Source organism: Biomphalaria glabrata, chromosome 10, assembly GCF_947242115.1.
Source record: "Biomphalaria glabrata chromosome 10, xgBioGlab47.1, whole genome shotgun sequence".
NCBI classification, from domain to species: Eukaryota; Metazoa; Mollusca; class Gastropoda; family Planorbidae; genus Biomphalaria; species Biomphalaria glabrata.
The window spans coordinates 37147053-37173216 of record NC_074720.1 but is presented as its reverse complement, the minus strand read 5'-3'; the positions used below and the strand labels follow the sequence as shown (position 1 = coordinate 37173216).

Here is a 26164-nt window from a genome sequence, read left to right as displayed (position 1 = left end):
TGGAAGGAGTACTTTAATTTTTTTACTTTTGTTATACAGTAAGCCTAAGGTATAACTATAATAACTGCAAGGGAAGGTTAAACATTTGTTGAATTCAGATCATGGGGAAGGAAAGAGTAGAAAAAATAAAAGGTAACAAAAGGTCTTTTATGTTCTTTTCTTCACTACTTTGTTATCCATAAAAATTTGTAATTTATAAGATTAAAAAAAAAATTGTTCTATGGTTTCTGTTTTTGTCATGAATGCCTAGCTTTTAGCCTGTACTTAAATAAATAGTAATATTTATGTATATTAAGTTATCTGTTATAGATAAAAGGTTTATTGATTTATTGTCAATGATTTTTAATACACTAATTATTTACATAGTGTCAAAATGAATGCTCTATGGCCCAGTCTACAGAGGATAAACAATAAGTGAACCAATCAAACCAAGATCAATCTTATAGTAGAACAATAGTCTGTGTCACAAGTTTTTCTTCTTGTTGATTGAAGTGCTAATTCATTGATAGTGCTGAGAAGTGCTAAAGTTGTAGACTCTTTCTTGAGATGTCAGATGTTACAAGAAGTTACTGTGATGTGCCAGGGATTCTATAGATGTTTTACTCTAGATCTAAATACTATCTTAGAGATTCAATAAATGAACATCCCTTTTAAATCGAATACTGAACTTTAATTCAAAACTTGGAATCACTATATGTACAGAATTAAAACTGTATCAGATAATAACTTTGTATCAAAGTTCAATAATAAAAATATTCAAATTTACTACTAGATTTAATAAAATACAAGATTGATCTCTACAAATTCTAACTCAAAACTAAAGTACGTCCTATCTCTACAAAATTTACATTCCAACTGAAGGTTCTCGATTGCGCCTTTTCTAACTTTCAATTTAACACTTGGCTTAACCAATGAAATTATTTTCTTCAACCAATCAAAATCACTTCCTGTGATGTGTCAGGCTACTTGATTGATGTATGTCATGGGTATTTCTGACACCTGCAGCCTGTTATCCCATACTTGATATAGCTTATTTTAAATTATACTTTGGTTTATTAAATTGATATGTGACAATCTGTAATGTTGCAACCTGTGGGCAGCTTAGACCAATAGCTTGTTGCATGTCACAGATCATGACATGGCAACAAGCTATTGGTCTAAGCTTACCACTGGTTGGAATGTCGCAGGTCATAGGCCTACTACAACGATTGGTCTCGATCAAACAGACTGTAAAGTTATCAAAACAAAAAATGAACAAGAAAACACATTTGAGTGATACAATCTTAACAATGAATCAGTGAAAAAAACAGCTAATTGCTTAATTGGGCTTTGTGAAAGTGTGAACAAATATGAAAAATTTCTTATGTCTGGGGTATGGTAGAACTTGAGCTATCATTTCATAGTGTAAATATTATTATTGTAGATGTCATAGGTTGCAATATTTTATGTATTGGAGTCTAATAATTCAATTTTTTAAAAATATTTTTATGGATTTTTAAGCTGATATAAGCAACTTTTTAAAGCCAGAACCTTTGGAAAAATTTAGTTGGATTAGGATTCCAAAAAAATTAATTGGCTTAATCAATTATTGTTTTCTAAGTATCACAAACTTTTAACATTATTGAACATTGTTCTGGTTATGTCCCTTTAAATATGATTTTTAAATTTTTTAAAGTAACCTTTTCTATATAGTATTTCAAAATCTCAACATCTTATCTTCTAATAAAATACAGATGTTCCTTCAAAGAAGATGATAATTCCATCCTATGCATGTTCATAGGTCAATCTAGTCATGCATGTTAACCAATGACTTAAAATCATTGTTTAGATCAAATTATACATATGAATAGCATATCATTGGACTGCAGTCAAATGCATATATCAATAAAAAAGGACTATAAATCAGGTATTGGATTTCCTAAAAAAATGAAAGAATGATAATAGAGAAAACTATGTACATCTAGGAAACTGGGGAAGACCAAATGGAAAAAGTTTGTGATAATGTATCAAGTCGCAATTACCTGGCAAATCATATTCTTTGTTAAATTCTTTGTGTAAAGTTCTACCAGATGTTTTTTCTTCATGCTCAGCATGTACTATCAGTTTCCTGTCCATGGTTTTAACTACCACATCCTCAGGCTTAAACTCCCCAATATCTACCTGGAACAGAGAGTTTAACAATGTGAATACAAGTGTAATGTCTAATCCTAACAGGGACATGGCGGTGATAGTGTTATTGTGAATGAGGTCAGTCTGAATTTATAGATGACCTTTTTTTTAAAAAAATTTAGGAATGGCATTAGTTTCATAATCTAACTGAATAATTGAAAAGGGTTTTGTAATAAATAAATAAGCGGCTCAGAATAGGGCTATTTTACAAAAATAAAAAATTAAAAGTTGAAATCCTAATTGGACTTTAATATCTTTTGAAGCTGACTCTACCCAAATAAATAACAACAAACAAAATGTAATTCTATTTCAACAGCCATACAGATATCTTTCTTGAAAGCTATTGAAATATTTTTTTTTAAAAAAAAAGGACACTGTCCAGTTGTGTTGAAGATATTGTTTCATCTTCTCAGCTGTGATAATTGATTCAATTATGTTGATACATTTCAGAGGATTCCTTGACTGAAAAAAACACAACTTGACCTCAAAATAAATAAACCACTGAATGAATACAAGAATAGAAACTCTGAATGCTTAAATAAAAAAATTCAAATAGAATAATCAAACAAATTTAAATCACAAGTCTGAATCACATAAAATATATTTGATAAGCCAAATAAAAAATTATTTGAAAAAAAAATTACCCAATTCTTATCTACAGTTTTGCTCCCTTTAATATTTACAAATTCTAATACCTATGAGATAAATTTTGAATAAAATCTTTATTGGTCTAGGTACATTTACAAAGGCACGACTTTACATATTTAATTTTATACAATTTGTATTTGCTGCTTCCACTTTATGCCACTGTCCTTAAATTCTTAACTTAAAGTAAGATCTGCTTTGTCCGGGAGATGGGATCGTCTGCGAGGGTTTGATTTGGGATAGGGAAGAGAAATTGTGAATATTAAATATTTACAACAGAGTTTTTTAAATTAATAAATTTTTATTATTTTTACTATCTTAGTGACTGTAAAATTTAGGGAGAATAACCCCTGAGTGATTGTGCTGATGTGCCAAAAACCCAAAATATCAAATACATATCTGTACCTGAAGTCTAAGTTTTCTTGAACCATCAGCTTCTGTAACAATTGGATTTTTGACAGGTGTAGCCACATCTAAAGACTTGAGTGGGGATGCACTTTTAATAGGAAATATAGCATCACTGCCTGTCAGACATGGCTGTGAGAGTGGAGCATCCACACTGAGTATTCCATCTTTACTTAGGACGCATTGCATTTTTTCTTGGTCTACGCTGCTTGGAATGTCAACCTGAAATGGTAGAGTGAAATTAATTTTATTCAGCTTAATTTTGATTTTTATATTCAGAACATAATTCAACTCCATTGCTAGGGTCCCCCTCTCTAGTTCATAAAAATTCAACTTCTAATGTTAATGGCGGGGTATAAGTATAAAGATATTTGGCATGGATTCACACCTGGCGACTGTATTCTCTGCTTACTGACGTCTGTGCTGATTTCTCTTCATGTTTGGCATTCACAATCAGTTTGTTCTCTTGAACTTTGACCTGTTTGTCATGAATTAAACATTTTAACCATATTTATAAGAATGCATAGCTATGTTTTAAAAGACTGACAATATTACCATAAAAATCTCAAAACATTACCTTTTAGCACTTCTTTTTTTTTTTAATCTACAGGCCTAATTATAAGAAAGTTTTTATGTTATGGCTAAGGTGATTATTGGGCTTGGGCTTGAAGAAACTATTTATTAAAGATATCATGTAGTCAGAATGGCTAAAAACATAATTTTCCCGACAAATGTCTTATAGGCCTAATCAGAGTAATAACTTTTTTTTTTCAGAACTTCTTTTATGCTTAATTTGTAAACATAATTAGGTATACCTTCTATAAATATACCACTTGCCACTTAGTCCCCCCCCTTAACTTTCACTTTTTTCTTCACTTCAGTTTGGTACTTTGGTTCAATGCATCTATCTGAGCTATCTGCAGAAACACTCTTTTACTGGGGGCTTTTGATCTAGGCCTACTATAATTAACTTAAATCTACCTGTATTTCCTCTGGTTGGAATTCTGTGACATCGAATCTGACTTTAAATCTTTGCACGCCATCTGCGTCAGTTTCAAACATGCTTTTCATGCCAGTGTCCAGGTTCATAGAGGTCAGTGCCTGTGGAGATTTCCCTGTGGGTTTGAGCGTGAAGAACTCTTGGCGCATGCGCTCAAACTCATCTTCCCAGAGTTTTCTCCGTTCCTGTCAAGAGAAGGAAGATAATTTGCTACTATCTATAGGACTAGACCTAGTACCATCTAGTACAATTCTATTTCATTGTATATCTACTAATGATTTAATTTGAGATGAGTGTGATGTGACATGATATACACATGTGTTCAAATATCAATACGTAGCTTATATCATAAAGATATTCAAATAATTTTGTTCACACACTATGATTTCTGCTTAACAATTGGACCGCCCCCACCTCTCAAAAGTCTAGAATAGGGAGGGCAGTAGATGCAATCGCCCCCCCCCCCCCACTCCCCACCGCCACAGAAGCGGCCAAGATACCAGAAGGGAACAACATAATATAAAGATTAGTTTAAATATGTATCAAAAAGTAGCTTTTATCATATATATATATATGTAACTAATATAGTTAAAAAACTGGGATTTCTACAAAACGAAATGGACTCCCCCCACTTGAAAATTGAAGGTGGGGGAGCGGGATTGATGCAATCGCCCCCCTCCCAAACCAAAAAAATCAGCGAACATACTAGAGTAGGTGGGGGAGGGGGGGGAGAGATAATCCAAAAATAGGTTAAAAAAAACCCTCAATTTTTTAAAAGTAATTTCTAAGTGTAGTGAGTTGAAGAGTAAATAAGTAATTTAAAATTAGAGAGCTCTATCTTTTTTATTGATAAAATTCAAATTTACAACCAATTAAAATCACAATTAATATGTATTACTGAAACCATCAAAGACACTGGAAAAGTGGGGTTTTGTTTTGCAGGTTCATCATCCGTTGCTAGGGATACTATGTTTCATATAGGAATTTGTTGTTCTATGAAGTAGTTCTTCAAATAAAAAATATTAATTAATTAATTGGCCTTAAGTATCACTGTATTTGTATTTCTTCATCTTTCACGTCTGACTCAAATATTGGGTCCGCGGTACTGTTTTCTCAAACAGCAGAAGGGGCGAAGTAACCGGCGTCTAAACCAGTAAGCTTTGGTCAGGAGTGGCTCATTAGCCTAGGCTTGCAACCCACCTATCAGGGGGAAATCTGAATTCAAACTTCTGATGCCTTTGCAGATATACCCAAACATGGGAACCGTTTCCTGGGTCAACCCCGAAGAAAAATAAGGAGCAGATGATAAGGCAGTATGCAGCACACAGCGCTACACCTTGTCAGAGCCTGCGAGGCCGCTGATCCCAAACTGTATATGTTGTTTGCAAAGAATTACATAAGAAGCTTTTGTTATAACTCACACCACCAGGGGCAGACTGAGTGTCAAAATCGGACCGGACATTTCTATACAATCCGGCCCACAAATTGTTTGTCACATGAGGGGCATCAAATCATACATGTTCCCAAACGCATTGTGTATCAAAAGTAGTTAGCTATATGAATAAATTATTAGATGATAAGCTCCAATACTGAATGAATAAAGTATTACACTTGGGATTGAGAATTTCTTAATGTGAAAACATTCCTGCTACCATATACATTAACATATACGTGTACTTGACATTCACATTCAAGTCATCTGAAGATCTTCCATCAACGAACATATTGTTTATGATACAGTTTCATATGGACGTCGATTTTCAAACACAACTCTTCATCCTCCGTTATTTAACATTATTTCACAAGGCCATGGGGGCGCAGTGGCGGAGTGGTTAGAATCTCGGTGAAGACTCTATCGGTTACCTGAGTTGGGGAGAGTAAAGGTGGTTGGTCGTTGTGCTGGCCACATGACACCCTGCTCGTTAACCATTGGCCAAAGAAACAGATGACCTTAACATCATCTGCACTATAGATTGCAAGTAATGAAAGGGTAACTTGACTTTACTCACAAGGCCATATATTTCTAAAATTTACTTTACTCACAAGGCCATATATTTCTAAACTTGACTTTACTCACAAGGCCATATATTTCTAAACTTGACTTTACTCACAAGGCCATATATTTCTAAAATTTACTTTACTCACAAGGCCATATATTTCTAAAATTTACTTTACTCACAAGGCCATATATTTCTAAAATTTACTTTACTCACAAGGCCATATATTTCTAAACTTGACTTTACTCACAAGGCCATATATTTCTAAACTTGACTTTACTCACAAGGCCATATATTTCTAAAATTTACTTTACTCACAAGGCCATATATTTCTAAAATTTACTTTACTCACAAGGCCATATATTTCTAAACTTGACTTTACTCACAAGGCCATATATTTCTAAAATTGACTTTACTCACAAGGCCATATATTTCTAAACTTGACTTTACTCACAAGGCCATATATTTCTAAACTTGACTTTACTCACAAGGCCATATATTTCTAAAATTTACTTTACTCACAAGGCCATATATTTCTAAAATTTACTTTACTCACAAGGCCATATATTTCTAAAATTTACTTTACTCACAGGCCATATATTTCTTTCTCAATAGCTTGGAAACCTTGTTTTCCTATCGGCAACTTCATACTTGAGCAAAGCATCTTTGAGTTTCGATTTTGTCGTCTTGGTAATAGTGTTTCTTATGACGTTGAGCCTGTTTTTTTTTTTATAAATGCTGACATCATAAGATTGTAGAATCTCTGGTGCTTGCGAGGAAACATGAATAATTTTACAATTTTTTTTTTTTTTTGCACAGGACTCCAGCAATAGTTGCTTTGTATCTGACTTATTTTCTGTTCCTTCTTTTTTTTTTTATTTAATTCTTTTGCATTTTGATTCCAATCAACGCATTGCTACAATGTTCAAAATAATAATAGTCATTTATGAAGGACTTCGTAACGGGACCAAATCGAGATCTTGCGACAACTCCACCTTACCAATAGAATTCGTATGTGACTGGACATGTTATCTCTAGGACTTAAAACTTTGTTTGTCTCTTTATAGATTCATCCAAATATACTCACACTAAAGTCGATGTCTATAAGATATAAAGGCCTTAAGTTTCTTGTTTAACGTTTAGTATGTATAAAGAATCGAGGTCTACTTGAATCACTATATATGAATGTAGTGTATTTAAGACAATGCTTTAGACTTTATTAGACATAAAAGTGTATTAGATGATATTGCTATTTTTTTAAACACGAATTGTTGCCTTTAAAAAGAATATTATAAAATTTTAATACAATTTACTGGTATTCGTGAGGCCCTGCCTACAGTATTGTTGCTTAAAGAAATGTGTTTAAAATAATATCAGATGTACATTTGCGTAAAACAGTTTTTAAAACTACTTTAACAGCTGGTAAAATCAATTTTTTTCCGTATTTGGCTATAAGTAAACAGATCTTTTAAGATGCGCACAAACCATAATCTTCTCTAAATGACGTTGAAGAGAGATTTTGTGGGCCTATACTAAAGTTTATCTAAATATCAGGGCCGCTTCCCTACCCAAACTTGGCCCCGCGAAATCCGTTTTGCATAGGGCCCCACAATGGTTAAATCCGGCCCTGATATTTAGTGTCTATATACTTCCGTATATTTTAAGGACTTTTTCGTATATTTTGCAATTTCGGGAGATTTCCAGGAGCTCCTGATAAATCGACAGGAGGGCGCGAGAAATCTGTTTTAAGTTATAAAATGGTTTAATTTAATAATTTATACACCTTGAATTAGCGCGGGTGCTATGAAAGTGCAGGGCCCACTGCGGTCGCATAGGTTGTAGTGGCCTAAGACCGGCCCTGCAAAATAGCGGCGTATGCTACGCCGCCGATCGACTAGTTATATAAATACTTTGTGCTTCAAATATAGCTTCTAAATTAAAGTTTTATTTTTGGCTTCTTACGTCTCGAGACACGATCGTTTGCCTTTGCAGTTTCTCATGTGACTAAAGCAGAAAAGGGGGGGGGGGGTGGTAAGGGGGGGGGGGCACGATGCCTTGGGCATCACCCTTAAAGGGGGGGGGGGGCTCCATACACAGAGAGACGCCAAAAAAAAATATTGTAGATATTTTAGTAAGTTAATACATTCTAATGTTGTTTGTATTATTTTTTATTAAATACTTTTTATTTGTAAGCCTATATTTCTATGTGATGTTCATATAAAGGGGGGGGGGGGGTGGCGCCAATAAAGTTTCTCTACAGGTACGCACATTTGCTCACTACGCCTCTGGACCAAATAGGGCCATTCACTGATACTCAACTGTGGTTAGTTATATTATTACAAAATCAATTAATTGCTAAACAAGCAATTTTATTTCTCAAGGCTAGCGGATACATCGGTTATACGGCAACGCGAATTTTAATAGCGGCTCGACCAAAAAGAAAATTTGTGAATAATCATACAACAGTTGCACTTGCTTGCGATCTTAAGTGAATGTAGTGAAGAACTTGTGGCGAAATATTGTAGGCACAGACAAACCACGGACCCCCTACTCGGCACAACCGCAGAGAAGCGTGAGACAATTCAAATTTCCGTTTTAATTTTCTGTCCGGTCTTTTGTTTTAACTGACCCTTTATTCACTATCCAGTGGTCCGGCGCTTACGTAGCCCACTCAAACTCAGCTCACATTCTGCCTTACTAGCTTTACCTACGACTGGAACAGGGCCGACACATGATACGGTATGTGTCGTAATCTGTATATATAATTCTCTACGTCGCCCAACCATGCGGGAAACCACGCACGCACACCGACTCTCTAACCATCCTCTCGAACCCTCCTCGCTCCCCAGGCATGCGCAACAGTGTGTACCCGCAGCAGTGTGTACATCAGTCGCTCTTGTGTCCTCAATCGCTTTGGTATCTCCTACAGTCGTCTGAGCCACGTTGGCTCTTCATTGTTCTCTTCGATTCCGGCTGGTTTGGTTTGCTAACAGGTCTCTCATTGTGGCAGTCTTTGTTTGTCCCCGTACGCTTCTCTGGCTCGCCTTCTTCGCTTTGGAACCCACCCCATTTTGGACGACTGTGTCTTTCAGGAAGTGTTCATTGTCACTAAATAGCGTATGCTACGCCGCGGGTCGGCTAGTATGTTTTATAGTCAATATTCCATTTACTTACTGAAGTAGTCATGTGGGATATGAAGACGATTTAGTCACAACAAAACAAACAAAATGTCTTCAATTTAATTTACTGTTTCAAATATTGTGGGTTCGCATATTTTTAAAATCTACACAATCATTTGCAGCTGTAAAGGAATGGCTTTCTTTTTTTTTTAGCATGGCGATGTCAGATCAGTTAGCCAGGGCTGTAGTAAAAGGAATTCAAGCGCAGATGGTAAGATGCCCCTTTGATGACGTCATTGTGACTGTTGAAGGCAGAGAGTTCAAATGTCATCGTCTTATGCTGAGTGCTTCTTCAGACTATTTTCGAGCAATGTTTCAGTCTGGGATGAAAGAAGATTTAGAGAGGAAGGTCGAGGTCAAGGGCCTTAGTGCTGAAGTTTTCCAATTGATAATAGAGTCAGTGTACTACGCCAGAGATATCCTCACCATTGACAATGTATCAAATGTGAGGCATGCTGCCAATCAGCTGCAAATCGATTATCTTTTACAGGCCTGCGAAATGATCCAATTGAAAAGGCTATCGAAAGAAAGTAGTGTAGACATCTATATCAATGCCAAGTTGCTGAATTCCAGACAACTAATGGATCAGTCTTGGAGTGTGATCATACAGGAGTTTGATTACCTGAGAAAACTGGAAGATATTTTGTATCTTGACTTTGAAGACATGAAGAACTTGGTTAGCGACGACAACTTGTGGGTCCCTTCAGAAGACGTGGTTGTTGAAACAATATTAGACTGGGTTAATTTACGTCAATCCGAGCTCTCGTTGGAGTATGCTGAGTTTCGCGAAAAGGGTAAAAAGGACAAAGATGAAACATCCAACTCGACGAAGCAGGCAGAGCAGGGCACATTGGTCGCTTCCAAAAAGCATAAAAAGAAAAAAAAAAGAAAAAGCTGATAAAGTAGCGAACCCAACCAGTGAAACGGAGCTCAAGGAAGATGTCGATTCTTCAAGTGTAAAAGAGAAAGAAGCGTATTGTCGTACAAGCAAAAACATCTTTCTAGCTGAGCTACTGGCTGCTAGCAAATTGTTTTTAGTTAGTGGAGTATGTTTGCAGAATCTAATAGAAAACAAGCTAGTGTTGAAAGACCAAAAGGCTTTTAGTCTTGTACAAGAAAGCTTACGTTACCACCTCCAGCCTGCCAGACGTCAAGGCTATTGTCCCACGTATGGCATCCACAGGAATGCAAGCTTATATCAAAATGTTATACTGACCCTTTCTAAAGGGGAACCTATGAAATTTTCATGTAGAGCCTCAAACGGTAAATGGTTTTCGTTACCTTTAGACCAAACACTTAACACACCAGCTGCTTATAATGATACATTGCCAGTGGCTGACGTAACACCAACCGACAGCGGCAGAGCTGTTTCATATGAAAATGATATTTACTGGACTGACGATTCCGGCAGTCAGTTTGCAAGTAGATATAATGCCTACACTAATACTTGGAGCCCTGTTGCTAACCTCCTTGTTGCTAGAAAGCAGCAGGCACTTGTTTGGCTCGGCCATTATCTTTATGCTATTGGAGGTCTTGATTGTGATTCCATTGAAAGATTTAATGTCGAAGAGGAAAAAAAAGCTCCCAGAAGTGGCCAATGGGAGAATTATGGCAGTTTAGTTATACCCATGAAAAACCTAACCGCTACCACATGTGGAAATCTTATAGTCGTGTTTGGTAGCGAGTCAGACGAAAGCACAACCACCATGGTTCAAATCTTCAACACTCAGACAATAACTTCCAATATTGTTGTGGACAGCATGTCTGGTGCTGCTAAGAACATAACCAGCTTCAGCCAAGGGAAAGACACTTTCGTCCTGCAAGAGAGTGGCGCTCTATGGAAGGTCAGCGCAGAGTGCAACAAGTTTTTGAATATAGAGTTTCAGTCCATGCTGTGGGGAGATCCTTTCATTCTGCAAGCAGCTATCGTCTTCAACCAGCAGCTTCTCGTATTTGGAGATGGTGTTGATCCACAAATGCCCAGAGAATGGGATGTTATGTCTTTTAAACATTTTCAAAGAATTAAGATTATAGAACGACAGGGTTATTTTTTTCTTGAACAGTGTCCTGTTAAAGAAGTTTTTGGTTACACCAGAAGTTTAAATAGTTGCTTGTGTGTGTTTGTGTATGTGTTATTGCCTTTGAGTTTCATATTTTACTCTTGTAGATTATATCTTTTTTTACAAAGCTTATATCAACTCACTCTGTCTGTATGACAAAAAGTTTGTGCACGCTATTTCTCCCAGACCCATTCTCGGATCAAGTTTAAAATTTGCACAGTTATTCATTGATATAGGCAAGACACTAATCAATAAAAAAAAAGTAACTAATTAAATAATTAATTACTGGTAATTCATTATTTTGTTTAATAGCAACAAGGGAGACTAATACTTCAGTATTCACAGATATGGCTAAATTTGTTGTTTAGTCCCCTTAAATAATGGTTAACGCTAATTCTCCCTCACGCATTATATGATCAAGTAGATACTTTAAACAATTATGTATTGTACGTAACAAAACATGAATCAATAAACAAAAATACTCAATTAGTCAATTAATTATTGATAATTAATTATTTTGTTTGATATCGAATAAGGGAAATAGCTTGTACATTATAGGTAGATATAGTTTTAAGTTCTCTCCCTTTAGATAAGCTTTGTTTTTTTTTTAGAAAGGATTTATTTTTTATTTCGCTTGTTTTATAAACACATTGAAACTTCACATTCATACAATTATGTGTTAATTAGATCTTCAGAAATAAAACAAATCACATTATTATAATAATTTTTTAATAATAATATTATTTGTATTATTAATATTACTTCTTTAGCGCCTCTACGTGCTACCGTATGAAGCGCTCTGGGTCGTTCTTCGCATATTTGGGATAGCTGGAACTGGGAGTAGGTGTCTGTGTATTTCTAAGTCTCTCAGCCTATGATTAGCTGAAAATTATTATCTATGACTATTTCTAATCTTAGTCTCAAACTCAAATCTTCAGATCGACAGCCAAATTATTAATACCACTCAGCCACACGCAGTGTAGGCCTACAAGACATACCGGAGATCCTTTTATGTTCTTGTGAGTGATATCACCTACGTCTTTTAACCATCAGCAGGTAGGGTTATAAATAGGGTCACCGGCGTGCGTCCCAAATTTTCCATGTTCTACGTGGTTCTAAATACTGCTTGTTGTAATTATTTGATAATATACATGCATAGTAAAGACGGGAAACGAGCCGAACCTGAACCGAACGAACCTCACTTACGACTGAAACGAACTTTAAAACTGATCGGTACGAACCGAACGAACTGTCCTTACCTTGACCGAACTGAATCGAAGATTTTGCTATGTTTTTTTTTTTTTCTTTTTACTAAGAACTAAAAACAACTTTCAGTGAGATGATTGGACAGTTATTTTTAATTTTTGGAAAACTTAAATCATTTTGGGTTGTCTTCTTTTGATTCACCGCGAAGAGTATAACGATTTGATGATTGACGAGAATATTTACCATGAAGAGGGATAATTTATTTAAAAAAAATATTTTTAATGTTTTTTTTTTATTTTTTCTGTTATGTGGCCGGCGAAACGAGTGTCGGAAATTAAAACAGCCCGATTATTCCTTAAAGTTTGAGACATCACTGTTTTATCTTATAAATTAAATTGAACATTATTAGGCCTACATGTACACACTTTTGCTTATATCTATTTTCCTAACATCGAACCGAACCCGAACTTTAGATCTGACAGAACCGAACCGAACCCGAACTATACTCGTCATCGATTAGAACCGAACTCAAACTTAAATCTGACCGAACCGAACCCGAACTTTAAAGGTTGGGTTCGATTCCCATCTCTAAGGCATACCTTATCTAACTACGGACATAGATAAAAGCAGAACTGAGAGGATGATAAGGAAGTGCCTCTGTACCTGCATCCTGTTCTCCATCTCGCTCCACTGTTTAATCTGTCGGTCCTGGAAACTCATGTCATCTTTTTTTATAGGCACGTGAATCTCAGAAATATACGTCCTCTGTGCCATTGTGTTGGTTTGTCAGCGAGATAACCGCAGCTCGAACAGGAGTTACTGTCCCTGTATCAATTTATTCTTCGCTTGGCCAGCCGTTTGGTCTGATACTGTATTCTTAGTAGCTATCCAACGATTAGAAATAAAATATGGGGTACACTCTGAAAGAATAAAAACAGAGCACATTAAAGATAATTAAATATTAATTAATTAAATATCTAATTCAATCTTAAGTCATAAAGAATTCAGATCTCAAAGGCACACAGCCTCAGTTACCCATTTATGTGCTCCCATTATTTAGTCGTCTTTACCAGGGGCGGACAGGCCCGGGACAGGGTTTCAAAATCGGCCGGGCATAATTATACCATCCGGCCCGTAAATTGTACATTACATAATGGACATCCAATTTTACCTGTCCTCATTATCAATAGCTGCACACATGCACACAGTGAACACTATATCCTTATAAGAAATATAGGCCTTATGTTGCTTTTAAGTCACTAAGTATGTAGGCGCCAAAAGGATGAAGCCTACTAGATCTAGTAGCACTGTCTACAGATGTATGCTATTACATTATTTCGGAAAATGTGTTATATTAAATTACTCGGCCCCAGTAGAGTCTATATAAGATTTTTTAAAAATACGTCACTTAGAGGGACCGTTTTATAAGAGGATACTATAAAACCTTTAACAATTTAATTCGTGCCGCAGTGGCGTCCATGCCGCCCTTATCTTATAAAAAAAACAGACGGGAATTAAAAAAAAAAATGATAAGGTTACTGTGGTCCTACCAGTCCATTTGAGTACAAGCCAACCGGGCATTTGCCCGAATGCCCATATAGCCAGTCCACTCCTGGTCTTTAGTCTTGATGTTAAAAAAAAGTTTAAAGATGTTTACGACTGGGAGTCACAATTCCCACTGGTTTAGATTATTAAACATGAATTCACAACATTGAAAAACGTAATATTGATGCATAGAACATGAAACGATCTCAGGCAACGGTGCTTCTTCATCTTTATAATTGTCGTAAGAGTCGAAGACTCTTGAAACTTGGCCAAAGGAAGCTCCCTACCATCGGCCTGTCTGAACGGCTGTCCTGTTTAGGAAGGATCCGAATAGATTTTTTACATCCTTATTGCTGATACTTCCGCTGATAAAGAACGGCAAAGTACGGCTGCTGAACCGGAAAAAAAAAAGTGGAAAGATTTTAAGCGAACTGTCACAGCGCCCCTACGACATATGAGATTATCGATGGCTCGGGTTACAGGCGAAGTCGAGGGCCGAGCTTACCGGAGAAACGCCACCATATTCCTTCCCACATCAGCCATAAAACGGCTACTTGTGAACGGATATGAATAGGTTGGATAGGTTGTTGGAGCTCTTTTCAAAGAGCTTAAATATTTTACTCTACAGTGCTGAAAGAAAGCGCGGGGGATAAGCGGAAAAGCGCTTGGCCTCCGAGCCGCGGTCCCGGGTTCGAATCCTGGTGAAGACTAGAATTTTTAATTTCGAGATTTCTGGGCGCCTCTCAGTCCACCCAGCTTTAATAAGTGCCTGACATTAAGTGCGGAAAAGTAAAGGCGGTTGGTCGTTGTGCTGGTCACATGACATCTTCGTTAACCGTGGGCCACAGAAACAGATGACCTTTACATCATCTGCCCTAAAGACCGCAAGGTTTGAAAGTGGAACTACCTTTTACTTTACAGTGCTGATAAGTGCACACAAATTTAGTTTATCAACATTTTCTATATTCTGTACACCGGATGCACCGAATAGCTATCTATTTATAAGTTATCCGCCATATCTGAAAATCCCTACTAAAATATATATTTTGTTAAAGTCTTGTACATAGTTGTGCTTTTCTGTTATATAAATCATCACCGCTCTAACAATATTTTGTTACAAAATATTCATTGAAATTTGGATAAAGGCTAGTGGGGTTAATAATCACAACAATAATACAATAACAAGAAATATATATCTTCGTAAGAACGTCTTTAAAAACTTGAATAATGGGAAAAAAAGAAGAATAGGAGTGAAACAAATTTACAAAGAAATCTATGTGACATTTTTAGATTAAAATATAATCCGCTATAAACAAAGTAATTCATTAAAAGTGACTGGAGATAGATTGAAAGATTAGCGGTTATCATGTATGTTGTGCAGACGTGGCGAATCAGGTTTATCTCCCTTGCTTACATCAAAGTGGAATGTTTTTTTGTAAAACATCTTCAGAAAGATATTGATTTGTGTGTGTGTGTGCTTCACAACATGGTGGATTAACCAAATTCAAAATAATACAAAATACAAAATAACCAATTTTTTTTTCTTAAAATAATAAAACCAAGATTAATGTAAACAGTAGGCCCTAATACTTTGACAAGATTAATGTAAACAGTAGGCCCTAATACTTTGACAAGATTAATGTAAACAGTAGGCCCTAATACTTTGACAAGATTAATGTAAACAGTAGGCCCTAATACTTTGACAAGATTAATGTAAACAGTAGGCCCTAATACTTAGACAAGATTAATGTAAACAGTAGGCCCTAATACTTTGACAAGATTAATGTAAATAGTAGGCCCTAATACTCTGACAAGATTAATGTAAACAGTAGGCCCTAATACTTTGACAAGATTAATGTAAACAGTAGGCCCTAATACTTTGACAATGTGTGGATTGTATTTGATATACAATAACAAGAAAATATTTAAAAAGTATTTCATTAAAAATACGACAATACCTTCTTTATACAACTTATAGATCAATTATTTTTTCTAATAATAATTAATAAATGTTGGATTTAAAAACAATTGAACATTTTTCACCCCCATCCCCCTTTCCGAGAAAGAATCTTGGTTAAGCGTATAGATCTAAAGACTTTATAATTTTGCAATGCTAGGCCTTTAGATCTAAATTTAGAAAACGATGCGCAAAATGGTCCTGAACATGAATTTATTCAACTCTTGAACGAATACGTTGACTTCCGAAGACAAAAAGAGCGTTAAAGATAAATATTTTCTGGTTCTCTAGCCAAATTTAAATTTATTTCCTTTTTTTTTTTACTTTGAAAAATTATATAGGTCAAGCTAGATTTTGTCCTAGAATGGACAACGAGCTAGTAATTCTTTTCACAACGATATACATCAACTGGCAAATTTCTAGGAACATTGTTAGAGCCGTTTTCGAGATCAGTGCCCATTTTTTCCCCACAAGGTTCCATGAAGATATGAGTTGAATAGAGACATTGTCAATACAAACATCACATGAAATCTTAGCGAGCCATCGTGAAGTTTGAGGATCTCATTTTTGAAAATAGTTATTTAAACGTTTGAACTTGTCAAATGATAATAAATCACATACAAAATGCAAGTTGAAAAAAAACAACAACAGTTTTTGTATGAAGGCCCACATGTAGGCCTAGTTGAAAGAGTTGATATATAAAGTGACGATTTCTAATAATCTTGCAAAAAAAACAAAAAAAAAACAAGAAAAGCTTGCATGGAAAATGACTAGTTGGAAGAAAGCGTAAAAGACAGAAGAGAAGACTAAGACTAAGACTAAGTCTGCTTTATTGATCCTTACGGAAATTTGTTGTGATTACAAGGACTCTTATCTCATATAAAGACAACACAACAAAAAAAATACACATAAATACAACAGACAACATAAAGAGTTCATTCAGCGACTATACACAGGTATCTTGGTGCATTTCATGTTCCTTGATCAATGAGTGGCGGTGATAGAAGATCGATGGATGACTTTAAGTTTCCGTGCTCACAACCCAAGAAATTAAAAAAAACGCAATGACTAGAAAACAGTTTCGCATTCTTAGAATAATATATTTTATTTTAATTTACCACTCATTAATGTGCAGGAGAAAAAAAAACAAGAAAAACATAGAAAATACTTTAAAAAAAAAACGAAGCTTATGTTAATTGTAATTGTGCCAATTAGTTGGATCATTCACATATATATCTATGGTTGACCTAGACATAATACATCTGTTCGATTAGAAATATTTTTTACCACCAATAGTATTGTGTTTGTTTAGCTATAATCCAATCACTTGTTTGGACAGTTGGGATAAATGCATTAAAAAATGTTCACGCAGAGCTCAGGGAGACTAATTCAACATATAACACCACATGTGTCTAGTACGATTTCTTTACCTTGTTCAGGATTCCAATAAAAATGATTGATTACCAGAAGTTAATTAACTAATTGGTTAATTTTTCAAATTGATTCTTGTGTTGTATGGTAAAAGAAATAACTGTGCAAAATCAGCTTAAGATTGGGACATTGGGTGTGGGAGAAATAACGTGTAAAATCTTTTTAACCATACAGACAGACAGACAGACGTAGCTTATATACGCTTTGTAAAAAAATAAAGAATTTGTGACGACTTATGTTTACGTACATCACTGACATAAATATTTTTATTTTTGGATCAAATTCGGGCTTTAGCATATCCAGCACTGAGAGGCTACAGTGGGTTCGTTAGTGAGTGTATAAGGATGTTGTACACAACTGAAGGCGAAAGCACTTTAATTCCTAATGAGGAGACACAATGAGTTCATAAAGACGTCATGACTTATGGTTTCCTTAGAAGTCTTGGATGAAATCAGATTCTGGAACATTTAGAAGTTTATTGTTGCATTATACTCTTATAACCCTATTGGCGGCGCGAAAGGGTTAACTGTAGGTTCAGCTGACACACGTGAACTCAGGCGATGGACAAGGGACAGTACTAAGGTTACATGCAAATATGACCAATGTTATGGTCATGTGATCGAAAGCCTGCGCAGACGAGAGACACAGTGTGTAGGAAAGCGGCAGTTCAAGACCGGAGACGGGACTGTTAGTCGACCATGAAGTCGGTCCTGGTGCAGTCCTCCAGTGAAACGTACGAGTCCAGGAAGAGACAGTAGAGTTGATGAGTTTAGTACAGTGATATACAGTCTAACCTTGTCTTAGTTGATTGTGTTGCCAATTGTGTCGTATTGGCTATTTTATTAGCCCATTATTAAAGTACCAGATTATTTGGAGCCTTGTTGCCAAGTTCTTGATGTGTTGTGTTGTGTTTAGCAGTGTTTACAGAAGGCCTGAGTAGGAGAGAGAATCATAACAATACTAAGAAGCACCCATCTACAAAGGGTTCTGGATACTCATCGTCGTCATCGTCATCCGCCCGAGTCCTTGAGCTGCCCAATCCGGTCTCGCCCAATCCGGTCTCGCCCAATCCATGCCTCTTTAACATCCCAACAGACTACGCCTAATGGTGCATGTTTTCCCCTGACCATTTTAAACTGAATTCGGCAGATCGCTGTCTTGCATAAAGACACACGAGACATGCGCGAAGCACAGTTTGACCTGAGTCGTGCAGACAAGAAGGTATCGGGGTCAATGACATGCAAGCCGGCAAAATCTTCTGTACTTAAATCCTTAGTTCTTATCCAGATTTACAAGAATGAATCCGTGGATAAGATTGTATCCATTTAATATTGTAGGTAACCGACATCATAAGCTGCCACTTACGGTCTCAGAATGTACTTTTATTGCCTACACTGCAAATGTACGTAAAATATGAAGACACAAAAATCCATTGAATCGGTCAAGGCTGAAGTCCACACGTCTGGTCAAAGCCATTGATCTCCCTCCACTTGCCTCTCCCCTTGTCCCTAGAAAATCTGAACGAACACCCCCCCCCCACCTGCCCCCATTATAGATCTTGGAAACGGATTACATGCTGGGAGAGTGCGTGTGAGCGAGAGAGAGAGAGAGAGAGAGAAGAGCATAGAGACAAAGACATAGAGTGGGCGAGCAGAAGAATGAAAGAGAGAGAGAAAGAGAAAAACAAGCGAGAGAAATCTATCTTTCTACCTACCTACCTACCTACCTACCTACCTACCTACCTGTCTATCTATCTATCTATCTATCTATCTATCTATCTATCTATCTATCTATCTATCTATCTATCTATCTATCTATCTATCTATCTATCTATCTATCTATCTACCTGTCTATCTATCTATCTATCTATCTATCTATCTATCTATCTATCTACCTGTCTATCTATCTATCTATCTATCTATCTATCTATCTATCTATCTATCTATCTATCTATTTGCCTGTCTGTCTGTGTCTGTCTGTAAGTATGTCTCTCTGTCTGCCTGTCTGTCTGTCTGTTTTCTATCTACCATACACTTCCCTTACTTTCCACTTTTTAATATTTTTTTCGTTCCTTCTTTCCCAACTCCTCCCTATTGTTTCTTCTCTCATTCTCTTGCAATTAAAAAAAAAAAAAGAATCCAATTATCTGTGCAAAATAAGGCCTATCTGTATCATCTCCTGTAATTAAAGTAGAAGCCCGTTAATCATAAAGTAGAATTAAATAACATTTTTTTGTTGGCAGCTAATTGTATTCAAATAAAGAACATACCAGAACGAGATGAGTAGCACATAAGGTTTTCAAATATGTGAAGGCAATTTGTAATACGAAACAAATATCTCACTCCACGAAACTAGGTCACTAAGAGAGGCAAGAGACTTAGACAAATGGTCAGATTTAACGTTCTATTGATTGTATCCCCTGTTTCAAGCCTGGGGTAAACAAGTCATTCATCTCATGCAGTTTTTTCCCCCCACTGGACAGTATAACCAGCCAGGGGACAAGGTTGTGGGGGAGAGGGGGGGGGGAGCATAAGAGGAAGGGGAGATGATACGTGCAGGACAAAGGAATTATTAAGATTGGGTCGTTCAATTATGTCCCTTTGTTGGGAAGGCTTAATATGGATGTGTATTGATTGAAAGTGTGTGTGTGTGTGTGTGTGTGTGTGTGTTGGTGAAGAAAGTGAAGAAAAAAAGAGAAAGAGGGGGATAGAAAGAGAGAAAACAAGAAAGATAAAAAAATGATGAAAAAAAATGAGGAGAGAGAGATAGAGACAGATAAGAGGAGAGAAAGAAAAATAGTTAAACGAAAAGTGACAGAGAGAGAGAGAGAGAGAGAGAGTAAGTGAGAGAGAGAGCTATCGCAAACATTTCAAATGTAAGCACATTTCTGTCCTTACATCTTTTTGGCAACTACAGCAGAGAGCAACAACAATCACAACAACAATAATATCCTGTAATAGTTCTCACTGTACTAAACCTTTATACTCACTCTGTTGTGATGTAAGTATGTGTCAATGTGTCACATTCTTTTGTGTATTTATATCGATCAACATTTTGTGTGTGTCATTAACTAGAATCCCCCCCCCCCCCCCACATACTACATTTCTACATTATATATTACAGACGTTTCTTCAAAAAAAGAAGATAATTACGTCCTACGCATTTCATGTGTCAATCTAGTCAAGCATGTTAATCAATACACTCTGCTAAGTCACTGGTTTTCCAGGCTGATTTAGGCAACCCATTCCATAATCAAATGGCACCAGGGAAGAAGGAGCACTTGTATGAATTTGTTCTATGGAATGAGAAATGTGCCTATATCTTTGTGTCTTTCTGAGTATTTCATTAGGTTTGTTTTTCTATTTGTAAATTATGGTTTAGTGTTATTATTATTATATTATATTATTATTATAGCTACTTTGCTATTTATTTTTTTGTCCTGAAGTATCTCTAAGTTTATTGATTTTACTAATTGTGTTACTTTAATCAAATCGGAATATTCGTTTGTTATAAATCTCACTGCTCTATTTTGTATTTGTTCTTATCTTATCTTATATAATACAGACGTTACTTCAAAAAAAGAAAATGATTACGTCCTACGGGTCATGCATTTAGTCATGCATATTAACCAATGACTTAAATTCTGTCAAGTCACTGGTTTTCCTGGCTAGCTCAGGCAACCCATTCCATGCTCTAATAGCACTAGGGAAGAAGGAGTATTTGTACAAATTTGTTCTAGCATATGGGACGAGGAATGTGCCTTTATCTTTATGTCTTTCAGAGTATTTTATTAAATTTTGTTTTTGTATTTGAAGATTATGGTTCTGTGCTTTATGTATAATTGCTACTTTACTTTTGAGTCTTCTGTCCTAAAGGCTTTCTAAATTTAAAGATTTACTAAAGGTGTTACTATAGTCAAATGTGAATATTCGTTTGTTATGAATCTCACTGCTCTATTGTTCTAGTTGCTTTGTTTCTGTGAAGATTTCTTTTAATAAACCCAAATGTTTTGTTTGATTTTTAAAAATAATTTCATCATTATGGGGATTCCATGATAACATTTTCATTTATTATTACAACTAAGCTTCCAATATTTTTTTCGAAAACTCTTCGATTACATTACAGAATTACAGGTAAATGGTAACACGATATTTCTCAAGTACAATCTAATTATAATTATTAATAATAGGCCTACTTTTGAACTAGATAAATAACAAATTAGAAAAAAAAACTGCCCAGTTGAGCGAATAGTGAATACTTTGGTTATATTGAAATTCATTATCATCATTATCATATGACGTATGTCTTGGGGCAATGCACTGATAGTATGATATACATTATGTAGAGAATTGTTCTCTTTACACAAGCTTAGGTAAAAAAATAAAAACATTCTGATTTTTTTTTAAAACAAAAAAAAAATATAACTTGTTCTCAGTTTGTCGAAGCTGAAATAATAATATAAATAAAACAAAAAAGCGAAACAAAAAACGAAAGGATGTAATCTGAGCTGAAGTGTTTTGTCAGCGCAAACCCAAGAACAATTAACTCTGCAGTCTCAGTTAATTGATGGCGCCAGTTTCCCACTACACACCTGATCGATAAGCTTTGACATCTATACTTCTGTTTCTTCAGCGACCCGATCCATTAAAGCAGTGATGCCCAACCTAATTCGACCAGAGGGCCATTTTAATTTCCGACACTCGTGTCGCGGGCCACATGACCGAAAAGGTAAAAAAAAATATGAACTAAACAAAATGAAATTGACTTTAAACTAATTTTATGAGAAACTCATGGATGTAGTACTTACATTACTTAATGGGATATTGGAATGTTGTTGTTTTTTTTCAGGCGTCGGAAAATGGGTTCATTTCTTTACTTCAAATGTGAGCAACATTTTAACAAGTCTCACCACCGACTCATTTTCTGGTGTCTTTTTGTTAAATATTCCCACCAATGCCGCCATATTTGTTTCATAATGCTGTTCATATGTGTTTTTGTGTTTAAACAGCCAAACGTTCTTTATAAAACAAATATGTTGTCTTATTATCATGTTCCATAAAAAGTAAAGATCCGTTCACTTTTCCTGGTACATTTTCCATTAAAGTGTTCAATGTTGTGGTACCGATGCATTAAAAAAAAAATAAGGGCCTAACGTAGGTAAAGCTACATTTTTCAACCTTTTTTTTTTTGGGAGGGGGGGGGGCTGGGGTATTTATCTAAACTTTGAATCGACGTTTCGGCGGGCCAGGTAGAACAACTTCGCGGGCCGGATCTGGCCCGCGGGCCGTATTTTGGGCATCGCTGCATTAAAGCGTTCTTATCTAAACTGTAGGGAACATAATAAAAAAAAATGCGTCCAATTGTTATTTCCCCCTTCTCTTTTTATGGAAAAGTCCACAGGAAACTGCACTTAAAAAAAAACAACAAAGCTTATATCAACTCACTATGTCTGTCTCTCTGTTTGTACAGATTATTTCTCCCACACCCAATCTCGAGTCAAGCTGGACACTTAATTCTTTTATCTGACAAAACAAAAATCAATAAAAAAATTTAATCAATTAGTTGATTAACTATTGGTAATTGATTATTGTGTTTGGTATCGAACAACGGAAAGAAAGTGTACTTGGCTGATGTGCTGGTATATGTTGAATTTGTCTCCTTTATACTTGGCTAACTATGTTAAAAAACGCAAGTTAAAAATCTATGGCCATAATGCAAGATCTTAGGGGCTCGCAAAGACCCCTTCCTTCGGGGAACAGTACCAGGAAAAAGAAGAAGACAGGAAAAGCGATGGGAGGACAACATAAAAGAATGGACAGGCCTGCCATTAAAAGAGGTTCTAACTAAGGCAAAAGACAGAGAGGAATGGAGAAAGACGGTCGACTAATCTTGGATGGTGCCCTAACGGTCAAACAGACTAAGGGGTAGGTAAAAAAAATACTTTACTTTAAAGTTTGAAACTAACAAGAGATAGCTATTAAACCATCTATTTCCATAAGAACTTCTCTAGTGAAGTGGTTAATCCGCGGAATGAAAGGAACCTAAGAAGACTAGAGCCCTTGAGTTCGAATCTAGTTCGTTCAATTTTTTTTTAAATAAATGCATTTAAAAAGCGATCATGGTAATAATAACCAGGTAGCAGTTTTTTTTCCTCCTTTACCCCTTTCCAAACTGGTTCAGATAAGTGATACAGACAAGTGATACAGACAAGTGATACAGACAAGTGATACAGATAAGTGATACAGACAAGTGATACAGATAAGTGATACAGACAAGTGATACAGATAAGTGATACAGGTAGGTGATACAGATAAGTGATACAGACAAGTGATACAGATAAGTGATACAGATAAGTGATACAGACAAGTGATACAGATAAGTGATACAGATAAGTGATAAGATCATGACGAATTGAGAAAGCTCAATCCAGAAGCATGATATCACGCTAAACAAAAGCATTTGGTAACAATATTTCTAATCGCACAGATTTATTATTTTTAGTCTAAATCTATTACAAATTTAATTACATGACCACCGACGTGGTCAATGATTATGTCTGCGCTGGAAGTGGCAAAGTATGTAGGTCGCAGCTTGGGACTGCGTAGTCACGGGAAATACAGCACTCCTCATTAACCTTCGGACTCGAAGACAAGCCTTATTATTACAGTTTTAATGACATGACTGATCCAAACTAATTGATACAATTACGTTTGATATAAGCTTTGTTGTTTTTTTAAAAACATTTTTCTTCATTTAGCTTGTTTTCACTGTGTACACTCACTGTACGATGTACAGAAATGTGAAGCAGTAGTAGCACAAGTAATAATAATAATATCGATACTCCCTGTTGCTATATCAACTGAGGGGGCACTGACAACTGACCTCATAGATATATTCGAAGCCCTAAGAATTCCCAATAGGATCCTTATTACTGTTACCTATAAAAGCATGCTGCTAGTGCAGACCTGCCACACCATTACATTTTTCAATGGAGAAACTACAATATTTTTTTTCCTTTTACCTTTAACGAAGTTCGACCCTGGCAGTGCCAGAGATTGAAAATTAATTCATTTCAATAATAATAATTTAAATACATTACCACAAAATTCCTCAGGGGACACTGTTAAGGAAACTACAATGAATTTTTTTTTCCTTTTAAATTTAACGAAACTCGACCAAGGCAGTGCCAGAGAATGAAAATTAGTTCATTTCTACAATAATAATTATTATAATAATAAAATAACAATATAATCACAGCTGACAACTGACCTGGCAGACATATGCGAAGGCCCTAAACATTCCTAAGAAGACTCTCGTTACCTGTCACAAGGCCGTACTGTTGCAGACCTGCCAGATCGCCAGAAAATTTCTGAATGGACACTGTTAAAGGGAGACTACAATGAATTTTGTTTCCCTCTAACGAAGCTCGACCCTGGCAGATGTATATTGATTCATTTCTAAAGTTTGCTTTGACTAGTGGGTAGTAATACTGGTAAAAATATATCTAGTTCAGTGAAGTGAATGTAGTTAAGGTGGGACCATAGACATAACTAAATATAGACTGGCCGATTAAAGAGTTTTATGAAACGAAAATTTGTGACTTGCAATTTTGTGTACTTTATTATACAGCATTTATGAGCAGTATAAAAGTTAAGTATTCATATCTATTTCAGCCATAACCTATATAAGTATTACAATATTTTCACTAGTGTTTTTTTTTTTTTAAATCTCTCAGCGTGAAGATCATGTAATTTTTCATATTTCGGAAATCCGAATACAATAGATATACATGTTTTCAAGTTACATGAAGTAACTTCCTTCGGCCAGTCTATATTTATTTATGTCTATGGGTGGGACAGACTCAAATATTTGAAAAGCTGAATCGCAAAACACAGGAATGTACGCAATATAAAACAAAAAAACAGGTCATGATTTTTAGATTTATATATTAGATAAGTAATGGTAAGCTTAGCGTGTGAAGCATACACTAGCAGAGCTTATCTTGGGATAAAGGAATCAAGTAAATAACTGTCTGCTATTGGATAGGTTATCTTTACATTCCTGAAATATTTACAAATGTTTTTCTCCGAAACGGAAAAAATAATGAAAACTTTATTTGATACAACGTAATGAGAATGATTCACAGCTTGTACTTTTTTTTTTTTTTTGGTATGCTAACTTGATTTGTTGCAGCAGAACTAGCCGCTCTGTATTGAGAGACCACTATTATTCATGCCATTGAAAAGATGGTTGTGATAAGGGTATAGACAAGAATGCAAAACTAAAATGGTGTTCAACCTTACTTACACCAATAAGGCTTGTCTTCGAGTCCAAAGATTAACGAGGAATGCAGTATTTCCCGTGGTTACGCAGCCCCAGCTGTGACCTACATATTTTGCCACAAGTTTCAACTTGTTCTGAAAAATGGGTGTGGAGTAATAGCGTGTACAATTATATAAGGGGACGAAAACCCCAAATATTCAGCCATATATGTGATAACCGAAGAATTAATTTTCCCCTTGTTGGTACCAAACAAAATAATTAATTACCAGTAATTAATTGACTAATTG

General features: G+C 35.7%; 2 protein-coding genes across 8 annotated transcripts in view; one reads left to right on the top strand and one right to left on the bottom strand.

The window, feature by feature from the left end:
- Positions 1 to 26164, bottom strand: part of LOC106053120 (major egg antigen-like) — a 74437-nt gene that overhangs the window by 4229 nt on the left and 44044 nt on the right. For 6 of the 7 annotated variants that reach the window (XM_056044012.1, XM_056044014.1, XM_056044017.1 and 3 more), the window contains exons 2-6: positions 13325 to 13581; positions 4201 to 4404; positions 3608 to 3697; positions 3220 to 3441; positions 2022 to 2160 (exon numbers count right to left, since the gene is read on the bottom strand). In XM_056044012.1, the coding sequence (XP_055899987.1) occupies positions 2022 to 2160; positions 3220 to 3441; positions 3608 to 3697; positions 4201 to 4404; positions 13325 to 13435 (766 nt within the window). In that variant the 5' untranslated portion in view covers positions 13436 to 13581. Of the gene's footprint in view, positions 1 to 2021; positions 2161 to 3219; positions 3442 to 3607; positions 3698 to 4200; positions 4405 to 13324; positions 13582 to 23038; positions 23107 to 26164 lie in introns of those variants that run through there. The other variant, XM_056044018.1, reaches the window with a different exon arrangement.
- On the top strand, positions 9549 to 12184 carry LOC106053119 (kelch-like protein 6). Its single transcript, XM_056044019.1, has one exon. It carries the CDS (start codon positions 9550 to 9552, stop codon positions 10291 to 10293), a length of 744 nt encoding a protein of 247 aa, XP_055899994.1. The 5' UTR covers position 9549; the 3' UTR covers positions 10294 to 12184.